This window comes from Andrena cerasifolii, chromosome 10 (assembly GCF_050908995.1).
Source record: "Andrena cerasifolii isolate SP2316 chromosome 10, iyAndCera1_principal, whole genome shotgun sequence".
NCBI classification, from domain to species: domain Eukaryota; kingdom Metazoa; phylum Arthropoda; class Insecta; order Hymenoptera; family Andrenidae; genus Andrena; species Andrena cerasifolii.
In genome coordinates, this window is record NC_135127.1 from 11,773,507 (window position 1) to 11,796,255 (window position 22,749).

The 22,749-nt window shown below is 43.8% G+C and overlaps 5 protein-coding genes across 9 annotated transcripts; 2 read left to right on the plus strand and 3 right to left on the minus strand.

The window, feature by feature from the left end:
• Positions 1-1,610: 1,610 nt before the first annotated feature.
• LOC143374308 (uncharacterized) lies at positions 1,611-9,532 on the minus strand. Of its 3 annotated transcripts, XM_076822343.1 has the most exons (6): positions 8,594-9,532; positions 7,513-7,732; positions 6,457-6,621; positions 5,864-6,179; positions 2,029-5,793; positions 1,611-1,966 (listed from the first exon to the last, which is right to left on the minus strand). In XM_076822343.1, exons 3-6 carry the CDS (start codon positions 6,597-6,599, stop codon positions 1,682-1,684), a joined length of 4,509 nt encoding a protein of 1,502 aa, XP_076678458.1. In that variant the 5' UTR covers positions 6,600-6,621; positions 7,513-7,732; positions 8,594-9,532; the 3' UTR covers positions 1,611-1,681. The 3 variants fall into 3 exon arrangements, with proteins under 3 accessions (XP_076678458.1, XP_076678457.1, XP_076678459.1); XM_076822342.1 differs by having other exon boundaries at positions 7,513-9,432; XM_076822344.1 differs by lacking the exons at positions 6,457-6,621; positions 7,513-7,732; positions 8,594-9,532 and adding an exon at positions 6,259-6,426.
• Positions 9,533-9,710: 178 nt separating this feature from the next.
• On the plus strand, positions 9,711-12,400 carry LOC143374316 (MORN repeat-containing protein 5). The gene is made up of 4 exons (XM_076822354.1): positions 9,711-9,963; positions 10,569-10,755; positions 11,811-11,970; positions 12,045-12,400. Exons 1-4 carry the CDS (start codon positions 9,840-9,842, stop codon positions 12,309-12,311), a joined length of 738 nt encoding a protein of 245 aa, XP_076678469.1. The 5' UTR covers positions 9,711-9,839; the 3' UTR covers positions 12,312-12,400.
• Positions 12,401-12,449: 49 nt separating this feature from the next.
• On the minus strand, positions 12,450-16,642 carry LOC143374309 (NHL repeat-containing protein 2). 2 transcript variants are annotated; one of them, XM_076822345.1, is made up of 9 exons: positions 16,349-16,642; positions 15,123-15,289; positions 14,877-15,036; positions 14,363-14,784; positions 14,045-14,274; positions 13,740-13,965; positions 13,132-13,329; positions 12,942-13,058; positions 12,450-12,886 (listed from the first exon to the last, which is right to left on the minus strand). In XM_076822345.1, the coding sequence occupies exons 1-9, from the start codon at positions 16,536-16,538 to the stop codon at positions 12,473-12,475; spliced, it is 2,124 nt and encodes a 707-aa protein (XP_076678460.1). In that variant the 5' UTR covers positions 16,539-16,642; the 3' UTR covers positions 12,450-12,472. The 2 variants fall into 2 exon arrangements, with proteins under 2 accessions (XP_076678460.1, XP_076678461.1); XM_076822346.1 differs by having other exon boundaries at positions 15,123-15,728; positions 16,349-16,466.
• A 291-nt stretch (positions 16,643-16,933) lies between these two features.
• Positions 16,934-18,053, plus strand: LOC143374315 (HIG1 domain family member 2A, mitochondrial). Its single transcript, XM_076822353.1, has 2 exons — positions 16,934-17,370; positions 17,481-18,053. Exons 1-2 carry the CDS (start codon positions 17,220-17,222, stop codon positions 17,639-17,641), a joined length of 312 nt encoding a protein of 103 aa, XP_076678468.1. The 5' UTR covers positions 16,934-17,219; the 3' UTR covers positions 17,642-18,053.
• On the minus strand, positions 17,763-22,588 carry LOC143374310 (rhotekin). 2 transcript variants are annotated; one of them, XM_076822348.1, is made up of 7 exons: positions 22,410-22,588; positions 20,021-20,211; positions 19,340-19,549; positions 19,066-19,242; positions 18,890-18,988; positions 18,587-18,797; positions 17,763-18,499 (listed from the first exon to the last, which is right to left on the minus strand). In XM_076822348.1, exons 1-7 carry the CDS (start codon positions 22,554-22,556, stop codon positions 18,194-18,196), a joined length of 1,341 nt encoding a protein of 446 aa, XP_076678463.1. In that variant the 5' UTR covers positions 22,557-22,588; the 3' UTR covers positions 17,763-18,193. The 2 variants fall into 2 exon arrangements, with proteins under 2 accessions (XP_076678463.1, XP_076678462.1); XM_076822347.1 differs by having other exon boundaries at positions 19,066-19,245.
• Between the last annotated feature and the right edge of the window lie 161 nt (positions 22,589-22,749).

The window sequence follows — 22,749 nt, forward strand, 5'->3', positions numbered from 1 at the left end:
AATCTGGCAAAAATTTTCAGAATGCACAAAATTGGGCTTTGTAACAGGAGAACATGATGTCGAAAGAGGTGGCACTAAGTAACGTCTTCGGAGAGAGAATCGAGGATGCCTTCGAAGCTGAAATTCAGAATACCTCTTTTCGCTTCATGTTCTCCTGATACCTGGGCCAAAATCTGGCAAAAATTTTCAGAATGCACAAAATTGGGCTTTGTAACAGGAGAACATGATGTCGAAAGAGGTGGCACTAAGTAACGTCTTCGGAGAGAGAATCGAGGATGCCTTCGAAGCTGAAATTCAGAATACCTCTCTTCGCTTCATGTTCTCCTGATACCTGGGCCAAAATCTGGCAAAAATTTTCAGAATGCACAAAATTAGGCTTTGTAACAGGAGAACATGCCGTCAAAAGAGTTGGCACAAAGTAATGTCTCCGGAGAGCAAATTAAAGAGCGAGAAGTGGCGCAGATGTTTCGAGACAGTGACTGTTTAACGAAGAGACGCAGAATTTTGGAGCGCCTCTTGAAAGGCCTGCGCCTCTTATTTGCAACTTTAAGGCGATGCCTTTGAAGCTGAAATAGCCACTAAACATTTGTTGTCATATAGCATATATTTAGGTTATATTTTCTGCCACTTCGAGGAGCCGACCACATAATAATCACGCGTATCCAGTCTGCGCATTTTCACTAGCCAAATTCAACATTCAATACAATTTTGTATATATAATGTTTGTTGATAACTGCTTTCTGCAGAGGACGTGTAATAAGTGTATTTCATGTTCTGTTTCAGTGCTTTGCTAATAAAAAAATGTCTAACCTAACAAATTTCATTTTCTGGGGACATTCCCTCATCTATTTTCCCTTTTCACTTAGAATTCCTTACTGCTAACGTAGTATATTGTAGCATAAGCACATTTCAAGTAATTAAAATGTACAATGAATTTTCTACGTTTACAGTACCAGCCGAATTTCCGTTTAAATTTTTATAAGTATAACGGAACCACTGAGAATTTCTTTCCTTATTCAGAATAGAATACAGAAATAGCAAACAGCTCCCTCTCGCGTTCACCTGGTAATCGTCGATCTATCGGTATTACCATTTCTGTGCAGAAAAAATGCTGTAATACCGACCTGCCGAATCGGCCAGGTCACGTGACGTGTCTACCCCCATAAGTTGACGCACTCGATGTTTCGTAGTCACCATCCAAATGTGCTGCTTTTCGTCGCTACAAACGGAACATGCTACTTTTCGTGGCAAACCGCTCAAACATGCTACTTTTCGTGGCAAACCGCTCAAACATGCTAGTTTTCGCAGCGAAAACCGAAACGTGATAGTTTTCGTAATAACGAAGACTAACGTGCTGTTTTTCGTAAGAAAATTGAAGCGTGCTACTTTTCGTAACGCACGTCGATACGAACATGTATTATCGTTCGTAAGTTACCAAACGGCCCATGGCTAACGTAGTTGCATTCGTCCAAAGTTGATAACGAGTCGATATTTTCGCGCGAGTATCCTTTACTGAAACGAGGGTTCGCCGCGATCAATAAACGCACGACTTGTATAGCCGATGCCAAGGGATTAAACGGATAAGGATTAAAGAAAGAAAAAAACAGTGGTAAAGAAGAAACGACAAGCGCTCGATTTCATTATACGCGAATATAGAAACGAGAGCGAACCGAATGGTTTTTTACAACAGTCTAGGATTGAACCGACCCATGTGAAGTATAAGACCGGTCGGATTGTGCCGTACAAAATAAAGGAACGGTTGATCCAATTTCAGTCTGGGTTTCTCTTCTAATCTTTCGGAGCTTCTTGTCGCCGAATGGAAAGCTGGTTTCTCACTGTCCGGCGACGACGACGACGACACGTCCTTGCGTCGGGATTCCCGCGAAGAGGGACTCGCTGGATAAATTTCTACGTGGTGCCGTCCGTTAGCGACATTCTCGTCGCCGCACGTACTGAACAGGTTCATCTGAAACCGATCCATCAGACTTGCATAGGAAAAAGAAAAAAGAAGATGCGCAAGATTATTACCTGTAACACGTCGGACAGGAAGAGACGATTTCCGATTCCGTTGATACCTTTGAAATCGGCACCGCTCGAAAACAATTGGTCGAGGCCCATTCGTTTCAAAGCGGCGGTCGCGTTGACGACGGATCGATGACTAAATTTAGGTATTTGCAATTCGAGGCCGGGCCTAGGTATAAGAACCTTGAGAAGTTGATTCCATGCCCCGTCCCGAGATGCGGCGTTCCCTCTGACGAGCCTTTCCTCAAGCCGATCCAACGTGTCACCCGGTGCGGCGTGACCCTGTTGACCGGGTAACAGAAATATCGTGGAGACGAGGTTACCAATGCCGCCGAGTGCGACGGCGGTGGCGTCCAAACTCGGCTCGTAACCGGCGAGTACGTTGGAGCGCCAGACCGCGGCCGGAACGGGAATTAATTTCCTCGATCTATGAGCCGACGACGAGACGGCAAAGTATAGCTCCCCGTCTCGCCCTGTCGTACTGGCTAGACTCGTGTTGCAGTCCGTTTGAAATACGTTAGCTGATATCGCGGCGAGCGGCGACCTTAAAGGAACCGAGTTGCTCTTTACGAAATCCTTTATTCTGCCTCCGGTCTGTTTCCTAACCAGCAGATTGGTTCGGCGACGCGCCAAATCGCTGATGGTGGCGAAGTTTACTTCGGCGACTAACCCCTCGTAAAACTGCTGAGCTTGCTCCTTATAAAACGGTAACAATTTTCGGACCTTGGCTTTATCGGCGAACAGCTCGCGAACGAACGCAGCGTTCGCGATGCCCTGATGTCTCGCCAAGCTCACCGTGTCCGTTACGTTTTGAAAGATCAGATGGGGATTAAACGTAGCCACGTTGTCCAGTCCGAGCACTTCGTTCATCTGGTCGGATGTCGGTCCCCGTGCACCGAGGAAGATCATCGCTAGCAGGCTGACCATACCGAACGGCGAGAGAGTGAGAGACCTCCCGCTACTCAATCCTTTGTTCGCCGCAGTCCAAAATTTAAAAGCGAGTTCGTTGCAAAACTTTGAGAAATTCACCACGTCCGGGCTTGCGTTCATCGTGCTGCTATCCAACCCATTGGCGCTCTTCGAAGCGTTCAATGACACTGCTGTCGGTTCCGCCACCATCAACGGAGTCGTCGTCGTCGTCGTCGTCGTCGTCGTCTGGTAACGCGTACCCTCTCCCGTCAACTCGCCGGATAACGGCTCTTTAGGCTTCTTGGACGTTGCCGTCGATTCCGTCAACGACGCCGACGGCGACGACGGCAAAGGAGTTGTTTGTCGCAACGATATCCGTTGCCATTTCTGTGCCACGGACTCAACGTCCGTAGCATTCTTATTTACCTTGACGACGACAGTTGGGTCGCTCATTTTAACGGAGCTTACGTTCGTAATTACCTGGTGCCCCTTGAAATTTGTGCCGATGGTTGCATTAGAAGAGCCTTTGATTTCATTTTTCATTGTTGTTACCATCGGTGTACCGTTTTGGGTGATGGTATCTCCTTTCCCGACGGCACTAGACGCTTCTGTACCAACGAGCACAGTCGTTACGTTCAGGTTCGAATTTTTTACAACGGAAACGGTCGATTGGTTCGCGTTTATCGACGCGTCATTGTAAGTCGTAGTTGCTGTTGTTGCCGCCGTCTTTGTCGATTCTAGAGTTGCCTCGTCGTTGATGGGCGACTCGAGTTTGGTCGTTGTATCGATCGATGTTCTATCGTCTTTCTTTAATGCTACTGGAGAGATTCTTTCGGGCCTCGAGATCGTTTCGAATACAGCAGCTTCAGTTGCTTCATCTTCTGGTTTCTTCAAATGCGCCGTGGTATACGAGTCTTGGGCGTTCGCGACCGTCCAACTTTCGTCGCTGGATATTGCTGTCTCGTAGACGGTACTTGACGTGGTATATCCGGAGGATCCGCCGCCTTGTGCCGGCACGGAAACGTTGCCGCTTTGATCCGTAACGGTATGGTTTGTGGCAACATGTACAGAGTTTGTTTCCGGTAGCCGAGAATTTGGTGCGAGCGTATTACCGCTTGTCGTCGTCGTCGTCGTCGTCGATGATGTACCCTGCATTTCGTTCTCGTTCCTCGAATAACATTCCTCCTCTGTAGTCAGCGCGATGTGCTCGAGCGACGTTTCCGTCACAGTCGATCGAACGGAAGCCGAGGTTTGCGTCTCGAGCTTCGAGGTAGTAGTCGACCGCGAAAACGGCGCGAGACCCGTTGTGCTCTGCGTTTCCAGAACCGAACTTGTTGGTCGCGAGTCGGATAATCCGAAACCAGCTACGAGCGCGCTCGCTAATGTTTTCGTTGGAAGATTCCCCGACGAAATGTTGGGCAAAGTGATCGATTCGGTAAGATGAGTGTTTGCCTCTGTTGAAATGGTCTCGAGTATGTTTTCGATAATCGCTACCGACTCGACGACGACGTTAGGTTTCGACGTAGAATTGGCCTCGGCGCTCGAGGCGTTCGTTTCGAGTGGTTCGACTGGGTTTGACAGCGGTGTCGTTGTTTCTCGCAGGGTCGGAACCGTAACGGACGAGGAACGACGTGTCTGGTCCGAAGACGTGGTAGAAGAAATAATTGAATTGGTGGTAGGGTTCCATGTTGCATCGGTATCTACCGTGGTAATATCGCTGTTTGCTGTGGACTCCACGGAATCCAATGTGACGGGCGACGTGGTGGAAAAAATTTGGTCCCGATCAATTTTCAGTTTCGTCGTTGGCACTGCGGACGATGTGGTCGATAATGTAGTACTCGTCCGTGTGTCGGCGCTGTTGTTGCGTTTCTCCTCGATGACGGCAGTTTCGCGATCAGGCAATTCCAGTCCGGAAGAAGCAGGTAATATCAGGGAAGGAACGGAGACCTCCGCGACCTGGTTCATCATACTGGACAATGAATCGGCCAACTCGTTGGGCAGGGGCCTCGATAAGTGTTGCATCGCAGAGTCGGAGTCGCTCGGTCTCGTCGATGATTCCGTCAGCAGCGGTGAAACTTTGCTCGACTCGCCTGTGCTCGTGTCAAACGTCGCGGACAAGTGCAAGGGTGGCGTTGTCGTCGTCGACGTAAACTGTGGGTTGGTAACGAGTGTCTGGAGTTTGTTTGTTCCCACTGTCGACAATAGTTCGTAACCATCGGCCACCGAGGCAAAATCCGTATCTAACGTTGCGCTGTCGGTGTTTTCGGTACTATCGTAACTGTTTTTCGACGAATCCAAGGGCAATGGAAGGGCGATAGGCGTTGCCGGATCGTGATTATTGTACTTTTCGTCGAATACACTTTCCGAAGGCGCGATATCGGTTATTTTCTGAAAAATGGGACTGTCCGTGACGCGATGCACCATCTGTGGCTTCTGCGCCGCCGTAATAACGGCCACGGGAATCATTAATTTCTCCGTATTGTACGAGCTCATCGTAGGTTCTGGAGTAACCGTCGTCGTCGTTCTCGTGGTGCCATCGTTTCGCTCGATAGGTTCGCCAACATTTTCGGATAAAAGCTCTCCTAGCGGAACAGTTCCCGTTCCGTTCAGTCTTGACAGATCGACGACGACGGAGGTGAGCGATGGTGGCTCCGTTGGTGTACCTGCCTCGACGTAATGATGTAGACTTGATTCGTCGACCTTGTCCCCGTATTTGTCACCGGCCAATATAGCGGGCAAAATGTTGCTCCATTCGGCGTTTGCCTTTTCCGGAACCGTTGAGATCGAATCTGTCATCGTTTGCGACGGTTTGCCCATAGCGCTCTTCAATACTTTTTGCACCTTTTCAACCACGTCCATTACCTACGAACGTTTCGAGGAATATTTATCGCAGCTGCCATTGTAAATTTAAACACGTCGCGTCTGTACTAACCTTTTTCCCACCTGTAAGTATATCCTCGGCTTTCTGAGGCTCCTGAATGCCTGTGTTGGAATGATCTGGCCCGCCGCTTGCGATCAGAGCTTGAATTTCCTGTACAGTCATCTGCTTCGTGATCATGTCGCCCCTCTCGTTGTACGTGTAAAATTGAAATCCGTCGGGTTTCAGCAAGTTAGCTGGAGAAGGTGGTAATCGATAGAAATTAATACCGATCGCGGTCGGTGATGGTGGTCTGTTGCCCCCTGCTGACTCGGCACCGCCATCTTTTTCATCCTCTTGTTTTCTCACTACCGATACCGACGTGACCATGCTAGAAATCGTAACGATCACATTACTCGACGGCGCGCGACCCTTCCAAATTCCCAACATACCCAACGAATCGAAATTACCGAGAAGTCGTACGTTTGTTTTCCCCACCATCCCGCACTTTTCTAAGCCAATTTCTCATCTTCCGATCGAGGCCGGTACTTGGTACCTCTATCCAGCCGTAGTCGATCCCTTTCCTGCCACTCTTTTTTACGATTCAAACGTACGACGACCTACGGGTATCGCATGCACCCGCGGTACTTCGGACACGAAATACTGACCTAGGTTTGATAAATCTCCTGGTCGTTTCAACAGAGGTAGTATTATTCTCTGGAACCGGCCAGCCCATGATTGGGTCTAAACACGTCCACAGAACGAGAACCGTCAATGTCGCGCAAAAACCATCCAAGGACATTCTTGTCATATTTCCTCTTGTCTCGAATAATCTGCAAGTTAATGTGGTTAAAAAGAATTGCCGTAGAACGCGGCGCGAACGTAAAGAACGCGCCTCTGCGGGGAGGATAGATTGAAAACGAACGAAAGAAAGATGCGACAAACGAGTTCGTTTTCTTTTCGGTTAACGACCCTTCGGTTCCACGCTACTACCCCCTTGCGGACCATCGCCTTAACGTGGCGACCGGTTTTCCATCGCGTTGTAAATCGCTTAGTAAACGCGACACGCACGTTCAACTGTAAATCCCGCACGAATGATCCTCGGGATACATGTTTTCTTTTTCTTCTCTCTTTTGCAAGGAGCAACATGTTCGTTGAATCGTATCGAAAGACGGAAAGATCGATGCGATGTTAACAGACCAAATTCATCGATTAGATACAAATAGGACGAGGCGGCGCCCGCTTCGAAGAAACTACGTTTAATGAAACAATTTTTTATCCTTCACGCGTCCACCAGTGTGAGACATGAAAACGCACCAACATGTTGCGGCAGAGAACAGTTCCGACGATAGATATTAAATTAAGTACACGGGAACAAGAGTGTTCTTCTCGACGAAATTCAGGTACTCGCGCACCTACGCACACTCGTATTTTCTACATGCTCTCTCTCCCTCTTCCCCCTCTCTCACACACACACACACAAGCGCTCTCTCTCTCTCTCTCTCTCTTCGGTACCTGGTGTCGCAGTTTTATTCTTCCTTGCCAATGCGCGTTATTATTGCGAGTTTGATAATTTATTGTATTACTGACAACGACGGCGATGGCAGCGAGGGTAAGTACTCTGGTGATTCCAGCGACGGTTCTTCAGGGTCGAGAAGATATGGGGGAGGTCGAGGATGATAATGGCTGGGTCAATTGGAAACTGGATTAATTAATGTGCTTACGATAATACGTTACGATCCTTTGGATCTCCCTTCTTTCGTCCTCTCTCCTTCGCCTCTTTTAATTTCGCGTGTTTTTTATCCTTTTCGTATCTCGTGGTAGCGCGCGCCGCTCTTCGTCCCGTTCTTCTACCTGATACACCACCTGTCGTTTCTACTGACTCCTGCCTTGAATAAGCGCGTACTGCGTGCTCGAATCCCTCGTTGAGACGAGTGCATCGGACTGAGAAAGAGAAGCGACGTGAGAGGGGGAACATGGTCTTCGAACGAAAAGATGGAGAAAGGGTGAACTTGGAGAGTCGAGATGTTGGTCGGGTTACGGTTTATGCTGAGGGGTGGGGGGGAGGGCAGACGGATGTCGGGGAATACATGGGCAAGGTCTTGTGCGTGTATATCGACAGAAAATGGAAGGCGGGAAGGGAGATGAGGAAAAAGGGACAGTACGAGGTCAAAGGACCAGAGTAGAAGCAAGTTGAACGTATAAAGGGAGATGAGAACCGAGGAGAGAACGAAAGGAGGAATCCATTGGTTAGAGTAAGATTTCGGAAGCGCGGAATGCATGAACGTGAGAGGGATCACCTCCTCGTCATTGCAGATACTTACAACCGTTTCCGAGGTGTCGAGATGCGATCGAACAGCGGATGGGAATCGATTATTTGCATAAGCTTGTGTGCACCGAAATATCGACAGCGGGATATATATAACGCGGACGCGATACACCTTCGAGCAGTTTTCCCTACCAAAATATCGAGTCCGATCGGGAATGAGATGGAGACCAGACGAGCGGGAGATGCGAGATGGAAAACAGAATGGGACAACTGTCGGGAAAGAGCGGTTGTCGGAGCGTTAATCGTGATTGTTAAGTTTCGGATCAACGGAAGGAGATACAACCTGTGCGATTCCAAATGTTTTTTCGGCAACGACTTTACTTGGTCACGAGACACCGACGCGACGACGATCTTAACGGCGATTAACGGTACATCGACCGAATAAATTGCTTTCTTCGGGATGTAGTTGGATAAAATTCGTAAATAGTCACTTTCTCGGAATATTTCGATTAAACGGAATAAATAATTATACTTACTTTTTATGCACCGTTGCCTTAGAAAATATACTCTCTTCCTTCCTCAGTCGCATCGAACACTCTACGGCTACTATAGTAGTCTTAATGGACTTCTAATAAATTTGAATCGGTACTGTAACTCTGTTGACTTCTTCAATAATTCCTACAATTCCTGCAATCAAACTTCTACCTTCGCGTTCCCTTTACCTCTCTCCTTTTTCACCTTACCTTACTTGTTTCTCTATACACGTGTATTTTTTATATCTATATTGTAACTATCATTAGTGGTTCCTCTGCGCTTATTTCTCTGCTTTTGTTTCTTTTAATTATTTTTCTTCTGTACTTGCTAATTGTTTGTTCTATGCTTGTGTGACTGCGATTTGTACATATTATAACGAAGGGGGTTACCCCGTTGATATACTTAAATAAATAATAATAATAAATATTGACTTAATCGAGTGTGCATATCCTAGGTATCCACGGATTATACGATTCGCCTTTGAATACGTTGGTATTATATACATATATATATATATATGTATATACGTTCGAGGGACGACACTGACCAACGCGATTAACGGTATCCGTTCATTCTGTTTCCCCTCCGACACTTGGTCTTGAGACCGTTTTAAGAAATATTTGGGCAACACGACTCCCGTTCAAGAATCTCGAGAGAGCATCGGGACTCGGTTGGCAAGTCGTCTGGAGGCCGATCGGTTACGCGGGGTCGATTCAAGTAACGTTATCTCTCAACCATCCATCGTTTATCGCTCACGATGTATGCATTTGCTTGAAAATGTTAAATATTCGATACGAAGCTAAATCTCGGTTCTCGCCTACCTTCTAATTGTTGCAACCGTGTTGCCTAGTCACAGATTTACGTATTGGCCAATGGAAAACCGTTGTACAATATAATATCAAGTGTGGAACGCGGTCGATACAACTCGATTATCGATTTGTATTCGTTGCCAATCGGGCGGTAATGACGACTAACCGCGATGGGTCGTGGGTAATTTCTGTCGCGGTAAAAACTGTTCTATCTATCGACACACTCGATGCGAGATTACCCGCACGCTCTTCAGATCGTAACGATTCAATGCTGTCAGAACTATAATATAATTGAAACCAGACAACGCGTTGTCGGGGTACTTATTCTATTTCTCGAGGACCAATTCGCTTGAACCATTTGAAAAGATTTCGCAGGTGATTGAGAGAAGAGAAGACTGTAAAGAACGGTAATTGTGAGATAACAGAGAACGCGGAGAACATGAACGTGCAACTGGAAGATGTTGAGGAGGAAGAGGTGCGGCGGTTCGTCGAAGGAAGCGTGTACAAGGGCACTTGGAAACCACTGGGCATGGAAGGAATCGGCAGATTCGTTCTACCTTATAGTTAGTTTCATTTGTAAAATGTAGCGCAGAGAGGTTTCGAATATGCGTCCTTCTGTGTTCCTCCTTGGAAGAGGATCAGAAGGGAGGGGTTAGGGCGAAGAAAGAAAGGAACACAAATACGGCAAGGGTTAGGTTGCCAGGGCAAAGTGTAAATAATAAGGGAACGGGGACATAAAATACGAGCTGATTAGCAACAGGGATTTGCAAGCCTCGGAGTAAGTTTCGTATGTACCTACTACACTTATAGACGAAACGAGGACGACAGGGCGTACACGTTAACACCATAATAATCGTGTCTACGAGGTACAGACACGCGTACTGGTTTTGAGCACGACATCGAGCATTTCTCGTGCGTAAGTCAGCGCGTACCGTTACCCAGGCCATTTTGGTTGCTTCGTGCTCTAGAGTTTGTGCGCGTTTTTCATTTACCGATAGCTCATGAATCCCGAACTCAAAATCCACACGTTTGCCGTTATACTTGTAATTATGTAGAAACTCGTGCCACGAATTTAATTGAATAATCCTTCGTCCCGTGGCTTGTTCTTGCCGGCCCCTCCCTTCGTTGCGGAGAATATATAAATACATGGTATGTTTGTCCGCGATAGAAAGCATCTTTGAAGGAGAGCTCCGTGATAACACGTTTCACGGTCATGGTAGCGCGTATTGGGCTCGTAGGCAAAGAGTAGACGGTGTTTGGCTCCACGGTGAATGTAAAAACAGGCGATACATTTTCAACGACGGTTTGATTTTCCGCGAAAATGATTGGAAATATTGCCAGTTTCCTGACAGACGGTTGGTAAAATTCGCTACGAGAACCGACAATGTCGAGATACATACATGTTTCCTCTCACGCTCTATCGCTGTTGAAATTAGGACTTGGACTATTTGTCGAATTTTTTGGTATTCGAATATTCGAATACTTCAGTTGCTCAATTATTGGGCGAATATAATTCGAATATCCATGTATCCAAATACTATTCGAATATCCATGTATCCAAATACTATTCGAATATCCATGTATCCAAATACTATTCGAATATTTAAGTATTCGAATACAATATTCAAGTATTCGAATACAATATTTAAGTATTCGAATACAATATTCAAGTATTCGAATACAATATTTAAGTATTCGAATACAATATTCAAGTATTCGAATACAATATTTAAGTATTCGAATACAATATTCAAGTATTCGAATACAATATTTAAGTATTCGAATACAATATTCAAGTATTCGAATACAATATTTAAGTATTCGAATACAATATTCAAGTATTCGAATACAATATTTAAGTATTCGAATACAATATTCAAGTATTCGAATACAATATTTAAGTATTCGAATACAATATTCAAGTATTCGAATACAATATTTAAGTATTCGAATACATCAGTATTCCCTTTTCCCTTTTTAGTGAAAATATTGTATTGTCATCGGAACTACGTATGTGTGCAAAGTTTCAAGCCGATCGAATATGCTGAAGTGGTTGGCTTACAAGATTTCACCCAGACAAACTAACGAACTCACAACTGAAATTAAATAAAAGCTTGTAAAAAAATGAACCTAAAGAACTTAATTTATAATTCACACCATACTATTTGAATACATCAGTATTCGAATACTTAAATATTCGAATAATAACATTCGAATACTCAAATATTCGAATAATAACATTCGAATACACAAATATTCGAAGTTTATTCCTAGCATTCGAATATTTGTAAAATATTCGAATATTAAATTATTCGAATAGTCCCAGCCCTAATTGAAAGCCCCTAAATTTACGATTTACGCCGCGGACCTGACCCGTTGTTCTCGCCGAGTTGATTTAGAGTTGTTCTAGGTACTACACCTGTCTACTGCATGGATTGAGACCTGCTGGAGCAACGTTACGTACCAATCACCAAGATGCAGCTCTGATTCCTCCAACGTGTTACGATGCAGGCATTGGAATCTTTGATCCACGCGCGCGTTATATCCGGTCGTATCGTGAACCGAGAAAGGTACATGTACACAAATGTAGAGTAGAGGTACCATGGATCCGGGGACGCGCGGTAAAAGGCTTTGAATATCAAAGGTGTTGGAAATACCAACCGCGGCGTTGGCGCGATGGATAGAAAATCATTGTCGGAAAGGTTGGACCGAGCCGACAGGCTATCGACAAGATGAAGAATCGCAAAATTGGTACATGCGAGATATACTTTACCCTACGCTATTACCATTCTCGAACGACTCCTTTGAATGTTGGTGGAAGAGGTACGCGAACATTCGTCGCGTAACCGCCTCGACGCTTGTTTTAACCGTTAGTTTTGTGTGTCCTCTCTCTCTCTCTCTTGGAGATTAACTACGTTTACGCGGGAGCGTAATGTTTGCGGTGACTAGTAGAAGAAAGGCGAGTGGATCGTCTAAATAGATGCCAGCTGGACGCGGTCCGATGTGAATTTACACAAGCTGTATACGAGTCCGAAGCATTAAACACGGATTAACCGAGTTGAAAGATATTTATTACTTTACGACGACGATTTGTCTTTGTTCTGATACGATATCGGGAGCATTTGTCCTTTGGTGTACGCGATACAGTATTGGCAGTTTCTTTGGTACGCATTCGGTTGTTTTGCAAGCTACAACATCCAGAGTCACGCGTACCTCGTGCGTTCCATCTCCTTCGGAGACTTGTATCGATAGCGGACTCTCGAGTCCACCTCTTCTTGACGTGGCTACCCACGTATTTGCCGTCAACTCCTTTAGGGTCCATGTTTGAGGTGCGTTCGCGTTCAGCTTTAAATCACTATCGGCGAAAGTTACGTCGAATGTAACATTCAACTCGCCGCCCTTGTCGCTGATGGTCGTGTCAAACGATATAGCGTCGTTCCTCCAACTTGAGCCGTCCATTTCGATGATGGGTGGTCGTATGGGTAACTGAAACGTAAGCGCCCATCAAGTACACTGTACACTGAAACGCGGAATAGTTTACCGTGTCGATGGTTTCGGCGTTCGTGTCGATGACCTTGACGACATGATTATTGGTGTCGGCCACGTATAAAAGGTCCGGGCCGCTGGACCCGATAGCGATGCCACTCGGCTCGTCAAACTGTAAGCGCAAACGAAATATAAAGGGGAATTTATGATCGCGAGCACGGTAATGGTGTCCAAGCGCGACGTACCGAGAATCTCTCGTTGGGCTTTCCATTGCCGTACAAGGTTTTACAACAACCTGTCGTTACGTCGATTCTTTTAATTTTATGATTATAAGTATCGGCTATGTAAAGCACGTTTTCTTTAGGATGCCATGCTATTCCCAGAGGATGTTGAAGCTTCACGGTGTATTGGACACCATCGGAATCGCCGAAATCATGTAGGTCCTACGATACCGAGACGCCATCATGTGTTTCATGACGAAAGGAAAAAAGAATTTAGATGTACATTAGGGAAGAGCGATACTATGTAGGCGAAAATTTAAATTTGAATATTCAGTTGGCCTGGGTGCGGGATAGTTGTCTTTTGATTAACCAAACACAACTGTAAAAAAAATTTGGAACAATATTCATTTCTGCAGGTTCCTTTTACTCTTAAAACTGTAAAGAATAAGATTCACATTGTGAATTTTTACATTTTGCAAAAAGTTTGGACAAAATTCATATGTGCAGTTTCCTTTTCATTTTAAAACAATTGTCCTGCACCCAGGCCAACTGAAACCTATATAGTGTTCGCCTATATAGTGTCGCTCCGCCCTAATGTACATAAAAGAAATCGCTTTCGCGCTAAAACTAACCGCCGGATCTCTGTTTGCACCGCAAACGGCTGAAACTCGCCCGTTCTTTAGATCGATGCATCTAACGGCGCTGCTTTCACTGTCAGCGAAGAAAGCGAGTTTCCTCTCCTGAACAACAACCAAACCGGAGGGTTGAGCCAAGCCGGCTGTGTGAGGATACGCGTTGTTACGATTCTCCTCTCTACCGCTTCCAACGATCGCGACGCATGTATCCGCTTTATATTCCCTGAAACGTATTCCACCCCAATAGAGAACCTCGAACATCGACAAAAGATTAGAGATTTAATTCATATCAAAGACATTACTTGTATTTCCACCAAACGGTGTCTTCCAAGAAGAGAGCCCAAATTTGATGCGTACCCGCGATCGCGATCAATAATACGGGTACGATTTTCGTATCGTACTCGTGATTGTAAACAGCCACGTCCCACGGGGAGGATAAAACTTGATCCCTACCGATCTTACCACCGACACGGTCGTGGCCTTGAGAACCTGTACCAGCAACCGTAGTTACGATTCTCTTTGTCAAGTCAATCTGAAACGAGTGATTTTACATTCAACGAGGCGACGAATGCGTGGCAATAGCTTGTATTGATACATTTATTAAATTTCCATAGCTTTACCTTTCTGATTGCGTGATTCTCGTTATCGGCAACATAAATTATCGAGCCGCCCAGCGAACATACGCCCTGCGGCGCGTTGAATTTAGCGTTACACAAGTCTCCATCTCGGAAACCCGAATTAGAGCCACCGATAACATGTTCCAAGTTTCCCCTTACATCTGTTATTAAGATTCTATTGTTGCCTGTATCGGCTATCGCGAGCCTTTCTCCTTGTTCGCTCTGAAAAGCTTGCAACTTGCTAGGAAACAAAAGAGTTGTTCCTGCCGCGGCGGGTAATAAATGTCTCTCCAATTGGGAGGGTATGTCTTTGTTGGATATTTGATTCACGGATTTGAAATAAGTTAATGCTACGTTCACGTAGAGAGCCAATTCTTCTCTGTGCCCTTCGCCGACAAAGACTGCCAGTGGCTGACCCATAGGACCTTGTATGAAAAAAAAGGATTTATCGATTTAGCTATGGAGGTGATGGTATTACAATCTACATAATCGTTGCATATATTATTTCATCGTTTACCTATCATGACCAGAGTTGGCCAGCAGGAAATTCCTAAGTTGTGCCATGTTGACAACGCCGTGTCATTAACGACTGGATGCTTTATATTATATCTTTGTACAGCAGACTGCAGCCTCCTTGAATCACGTTCATTCGAAAATTTTGCGCTATGTACGCCGACCTGAAGACACCCACCGGTATTATTTACTATGTTGTACGATATCGTGAACCACAGAACATTCTCCAAGGTACTTTTGATGTACTAACGATGACAAGGCCGTCGGCGATTGAGAATTGCCTTTCGAGAGCATCTAAATCTGGTAATATGTGCATACAATTGATGCAACAATAGGTAAAGAAATCCAAAATGATTATCTTTCCGGTAAGATGTTGATACACGGATAGTCCCTCCGCGACGTTGAACCATTCCATACCTTGGTGTATTTGACAAAAGGAATAGGTTTTAAAATTTACTTAGCGAGACGGGGCCGGTGGGAGGGAAGGGGCTTGTCAACTACTCGTCTTCTTTTACTGATAGACAGTAACGTTGATACAAGTTCCTAACTGTGGTTCCCTCGGCTACAGCTATCACTCCCATGAGCACCTGAGTCGCATCTTTGATATCATTGTACTTGTGCAATAAGTCCAGAGTCTCCTCGGTGGAACGAAATTCTTTCTCTTGATTCCGTAAATCTGACAGTTCTCGATCGAGGGCTCTCTCGACGTCAACAAGTTGGGAATATTTGCGTTTCTCTTCTTCCGTAAGGGCGGGAGTGGTGTCGTTGCCGGTCAAACGCGTTGCCCGATTAAATTTTGCCTTGTCCCGAACCCCCTCGATATCATTCATATTTTGGTCCTCGCGTCGCGAATTGCCTGCGTGGCGCAACATGTCAACACGACTATCTAAATATCACACGCGATAACCGTTAAACAAGCTTCGAGCAATCTCGATGTACGTACTATGGTTATATGCACGCGTTAACCGCGGATTTAAGCAACGGTCGAATCGATATAACCTTTCATGTTTTCATGCATGTGTACCTATATATAAGTATTTATGCGTGACACACTTTTGTACAGACTGTAAATGAACGTCAACACAACAGCAGAGGGATCTATGAATCTCAGAACGCTAGAAACTGCAGAGATTACGGTAGTCGCTCGTTTGTTTCGCGCAGAATTCGGTAATTTGAAAAGTAATCAAGATTTGGTATCGACCACCGTAAAGGTCAATTGAAACGAGCGATGCGGCGTCGTTGCGATTTCGCACCGGTACATATATGGAATAGAGAAATTCACACGTGTCGCAACTTTCGCGGCAGTATTGTCATATCGCAAGACGCCGCATCGCTCGTCTGAATGGACCCTTAAGTTGCGTTAAAGACGCTCGCTGCTCGATACGGCCATGTCTATCAGACCCAACTAGCACGCGTCATCAGTTTTTATCTCCATAATATCCGTGGATAGAAGTAAATCTTCGAGACCGAGATTACCTGCTTGGAAATCGGTGATTCGCGAGTCTTTCTCCGCAAACGCTTTTATATGCTTTAGTATCAATTTCTCCTGTTCCTTCCTGTCTGCGGACGAATCCAAATTCCGACGAATTCCTATACAAATTTCCGTTAATTCTTCTACGGTGTCTCGCAGATTCATATTTTGCTGTGTATGTCTAGTACGGTACATAAAAATAGACGGTTGTAATCAAGAAATTTACGAAAAACGGCCCTATAACTTGAGTAGGCTGAATCATCAAAACCACTCACGCGACAACAATATCAGGGGAGGAAAGGGAAATGCTGGGATGTGGTGGGATTTGGTATGTGCATGACGTGTGCACATTGTATATATATATAATATGTGCTATAAGTATTAGATACGTATGCACATACATACATCTTGCATACTATAAAGGAAGGGTGAACGGGTCTTCTAGCAGTCCAATCGCACAGACCGTGCTTAGTGCGCTGTTCGCGCACTTATAAACTTGCCTAAACATATAGTGCCAAGTATTTGCGTACTAGGGATGCCGGCTCTCCCATATATACCTAGCCTAGAAATCGTAGCACCGGCGTAGCACATTACATGCTACGACTGCTACGACGTATTACATGCTACCAAGTCACTAACAAGTAATATTTGTGTTGTATGTATATCGATGCAAAAATAATGTGATGCTATTTAAAAAACAAATAAATTGATATTTCTCAATTGTCTAGCACGTAGTAACAACATGGTTTTTACCTCGTTAATATCGACATAAAATTTAATTGAAAAAAGTTTCTAATACCTTCGAATTGTAAGTTTCGGTGCCGAATCTACGCGTCGTTCGATCCCTCGCGAGTTTTTGATAATTAATTAATAATAATGTCGCAAGATACGACGAAAGCTTCGGCGAATATGTTAAATGAATTGGATTGGGTTCAAATACGTGACGAACTCCACGAATATGACGCAATTGAACCATTTGCGGATAAAATAGTGCGCAAAACCAAAGAAAATCCTCTGGTACCTATAGGTATGTGTGCGTAACCTCTACGCGTGCCTGATGCGAATACTTGTTCTTCGGGCAACATAAGTCCACGTTAGATCGCTGTTTCAGTTCAGTGTTTTACCCTGACGTTTCAGGTACCGCGGCAACTGTAACTGCTCTCGTTTATGGCCTGTGGAACTTGCATCGTGGAAACTCACAAATGCAGCAATACATGATGCGCGCGCGAGTAGGAGCTCAAGCGTTCACTATTTTGGCCATGGTTGCTGGATTTATGATTACAGCAGGGAAAAAGTAGCATTGGGCTATTATGTGTTAAACTATCGACTTGATAACTGTGAAATTTAATAAGCATCGATCGGAGATGTAACAATTTAGTCTTACGATCGTCAAGTTACATTACACGCCCTGGCTACGTATTTCAGTTTGGAATTTTAGGTTTTAATTAATTACAAAGTGGTTTCGGCGACTCTTGTTCCCATATAAAATTATAAAACCTGTATTTTAGGGTGTACGATTTTTAGAAAGATTTGTACGTCGCGTGGTGAATACATACATATACGTAAATGATTGCTCGTCGTCCAACACGAGACCATTGTACGAGCTATATGAATGGAGAAATCGGATTGTAAGAACCTGGTACTGTTGGGATTGTTGACGAACGGATAGAAAATAAAACTGTGCGACGGAGATACAAAGATTTTACGTTACCAGTGGTTTCTTTCTTCAACAAATTTATCTATGCTGAATCGTATCAACCGATAATCGAGACTGGGATTGGAAAAATTGATTCAGTGGAGAAAAAATTACTTAAGACGCAACTATCGTTCGAACGAGCATGTTTCGGTCCCTAAAATGCGTTGCTACCGATTAACGGCGTTTCGTCGTAGAGAGAGCCTTGCCGATTATTAACGGCGAAACAACTTCTCGTGTTCGGTTTATCGTTCGAATTGTCGGCACAAGGAATTCGCTGAAAGTTTACCGCGGCGTGTTTCCATCTCGAATGTTCGTTAATGCAAAGTGTCAATTGCTCGAACAATCTTTCCAAATCTTCGCTCGAATTGAATTGAATGATATCTCTGTGTTTGAAGCCGTCCACGCAATTTACTATCCGCAGTTGGTTGTTGGCCGATTTTGATCGTCGAACAAGAGTCTCCTGGAAAGGTACGAATTCCCTTTATCCTTGTGGCTATACGAGCAATTACAAGATGAAAAAATCTACGGCGATTTTCCTTGCCCTCACCTTGTTTATGCGGGTCGTATGAAAAGGTTCTTGTGATTCGTCTACGAGTTTCTTTGATTTCCAGGCATTGATTTCAAAGTTTCGCAGTCGTGCCCAGCAACGTTGATCGTTTATGATTACGATTCCTATGCGAGTCTCTTTGTCGATATAATCCGGTTGAACGGCTAAACGGCAACAAAAGTGCCCAAAGAGCGGCAAAGCGTGAACTTTGCTTTCTAAAAAGTAAAATTGCAAATTTTAGATACGCCCCCAAGAGGGCCCCGATGAACGACTGGGACTTGATCGAAACGTGGTTAAAGAGACTTGCCAATGTTGTTCAGCTGTAAGTCGTGCGTTCGCGTATTTCCACCCGTGTCGTCAAGAGTCATTTTTGTACAAGCTACTAAATCGAATTGCGGTCCGCTGAAAGATTAAAAGATTCAAGTGCGATTGAGTAATTTCTTCGCGTACATTACGAAACATTGGAAACGGAAACTCACGTTTTACTAGAATCGCATTCATCACGCAGAGATGCCACCAACTTTCGACCTACAGTTTTCGAAATTGAGGAATGAATAGTTCTTCTAAGCCTTCTCGGAGTGCTGGCGATACTCAGATCTTCTTGTAAAATGTGACTGTATATTTCCAGAGTCAACTCGAATTCGGCTGGTACATCGCTACTGTATGTGTATAAAGGAAAAGTTGGTAATGCAGAACAGGAGAACCCCTCTTTGTTCGTATAAAGAAAGAAGAAAGGTACTTGTATTGACTTACAAGAACAAAACGTCGGGAAAGCTTATGTCCGTCTGTTCCCTATCAACCGGACAAAGCAAGCTTGTGTCATGAATTTCTGTACCGACACGAGCTAGACAAAAGACTGCGAATCGTCGATGATCTCCCCGATTTTTAAAATGATCGGAATCTCTCCACATCAGGGGAAATCGAAGATCCGAGATGCACAATCTTGCTTTGCTTTGAAAACCGCTGCAATATTTATACATACATACACATCACCCGCCAGCTTTCAACATATTTGTAGCGCAAGTATCCGCTGTTGAAGCACACGTATACCCAGTGGCGGATTTAACAGGGCGGCTGATGAGTAGTTGCCGCTAGGCCCCTGCACAAAAGGCTCCAGCAGGGCCCCAGATCAGAAAAAATTATAATTAGGTATATATAGGTATCCAAACACTACATTTTTTCGTACTACTACACTTGGCCAGTTTTTAGTAAACTTCATTTTCCCGAGAAAATGGGCCCCTGCCCAGAAGACCCACCTTAGGAACCTATCTTCAAGAAGAGTTATAATTTTAACCAAACACTATAGTTTTTTCTGTACTACTACACTTAGCCCGTTTTTAATAAACCACCTCTTCATTTTCCTAAAAAAATCGGCCCCTCAGAACGTTTGCCACCTGGGCCTTTTTTCTTAAATCCGCCACTGCGTATGCCTACCTCGCTTTCAAGGATGCATCTTTTCTACGATGCTGTAGCTCAGCCATATACGTAGACATTCTTTTGCCCGAAGTGAGTAAAGCACGCGCCGCTTCCAGACTTTGAGCAGGATGCCGAGCGGCGGCTAATAATCTCGACGAACCTTCCTTCATTTTGATCTCCAATTCGATCTTCTGCTCCAAGTCAAACTCCTAAAGCAAAAAAAAAGAAATGTCGATTACAAGTTCGACGCAAAAAAAAACGGTTGTTCTGGGTTAGGTGATTTGTAGCGTCGATCTCTTCTGCAATCTCGAAATCCACGAAAATTAAGCGAGATCGTAACGAAACGGCGTTCTCGGATTAAACGAAAAGGGAAACATGTAAGCCATTCGAACCATACTTTTAAAATAAATTCTAAAACATTGGATCCTAAAGAAAAAAAAATAGGATCGCGATTCATAGATCGTAGACGAATCAGTTTTGATACAGTAATACAATAAAGTATTAGGGTGGCTCTTATCTTCTCTTGGTAAAATTTTCTTTGGGGCACCCTCCAGAATAGTTCCAAATAATTAAAAAAAAAAATCCGTGTAAAGTTTGAGCACGATCGGATAATGGAAAACGGTGACCCTGGACCCTTAAACATTTAAATCATTATTTAATAACTCGCGAAGTCGATTTTATATAATATCCTCCAAGTTATTGATTAAATAAAAAAATATGTCAAACAACAGTTGTAGATCCGGGCAAGGACCATCTTTTATGTTCTATTACTTTTTCTCTAAAACTTTTTCCTCAAATTTTGAAAGTTTAAATACTTCTAGAACACTTTTTATTTATGAAGGCGAACAAAAAATGGAGTTTTTATTTTCGAGGACTATTTTTTAAACATTTAAGGGGGGCATATACCGAAATATGCGAAAAAGATAAAAAAAAATCTTATTTCCAGTGTTTGATATATCATGAATGTTTCCTGAAAATTTCGGACCGAAATTCGTACAAATATCGAAGATATAGACATCATGATGTCGAGAAACATGCATTTGAATACCTCACTTCTGAAAGATTTTAGTATAACCAACAGTCAGCGCTAGATAAGATATTGGTACACTCGCGTCGTTCCTTTGATTTCTTTGACAAATTCATTTCTACTGGTTCACAACCAGTACATTACGTGTCACAACTCGGTCGATAGAATTTAGATTATTCGAGAAAATAATGGGAGAGAACACGATCGATTTATTGTAATAATGCTTCAATCGTAAATTTAATCGCACGCGATCTTCGAGTGATTCAAATGCGTTTCTTCTCATCAATCGTTACAAGTTTTCGAGCGTGCAAGTGTTGTTTGTACCATCAATGGAAGAGACGCGATATTTATATAATCGATGCGCGAAAATATAGATGGGTGCGTAAAGGTATAAACTGCGAAAAGAATATAAATGTAGAGAATCGAATAGAATTATTAAAGCGAGAACGAATGGAATAGACTCCGTGGTGTTTTCCGTCAACAGATTCGTTTCGTACTAGAACGCGTTTAGTCTTCGGGCTGATTAGGCAAAAGAGAAAGGAGTGGGAGTCCCATTGTCAGTGACACTGACTCAGTGTTGAGAGACTTGGGATCACACCGAAATGCAAGTTTTTAACCGACTTCAGAAAGGAGGAGGTTATAGATTCGACCCGTATGTATTTTTTTTATGTTTGTCCCCACATCACTCCTCAGCATATGGGCTGATTTTGATGATCTTTTTTTTATTCGAAAGAGGGCGATAAGGGAAAAAATTATTTTGCACTTTTTGGTGCATTTTTATTATTTTGAAGTCGGTTTTAATTTTTTTTAAATTTTGTTATATTTAGTTGAAAACAAAGTCGCCAGTCAACGAAAAGCGAGTGGGAGACGGCAAATATAGTATGTACGAGTATACCTAATTATAAATTAAAAACCATGAAAGCGATCGAAAGAATGAGAACCGAAATTTCGTTGGTGACCAGTTTAGCGATTATTTTCATTCTTTAACGATGCATTTATAATAAATATTGAAAGTCGTGGAATGATTCCAAGAACCTATAACCGCGATACGATCTAAAAATCCGATTCTTCATAAAAATCTCGTTTTTATTCGCGAACCGATACATCGGCAATATCCCGGTGTATATCGAACGAGAAATTCAACTGTCAAACATAACCTGCTACTCCTTCACGATGATTTCCAAGTTATTGAAAATGGTCAAGCTTTTTCTTCCTTTTGTCGAACGTCGAAATAAACCAAGTTGTTTATACTTGCGATTCTGTTTACATATAGATTTAAAGCATCCAATACACAAATTAGAAAGTCTTTTCCAGTAAGAAAAGCAACAGGTAGTACACTGCGAAAATCCATTGCTTCGAAACCTATGTACATATACTTACCGCTCTGTTTCTACAATTTCGAATACTTTCGCGCCTTCTAACTCGAGCCTGATAATCACTTAACGAACGCAGATAACCATTTTCCTTATCTAAAATACCGTTTAAAGAGCCACGAAAAGCTCCGATACTTTTTCTTCGCGGCGCCATTTTGAAGGTTGGCGTCCCTTTTCACGATCTGAATAGGTATACACCATAACGCCATTATGCAAAAACCATTGGGGGGGGCAACGAGAGGGACAAGAGAAACTACATACCATACTCGTTGCGTTAAAATGCTCTTCCAACGATACAGGCTATCGCGCTAAACAACACGAGACAAGCGTGAGGATAATGTAGATAA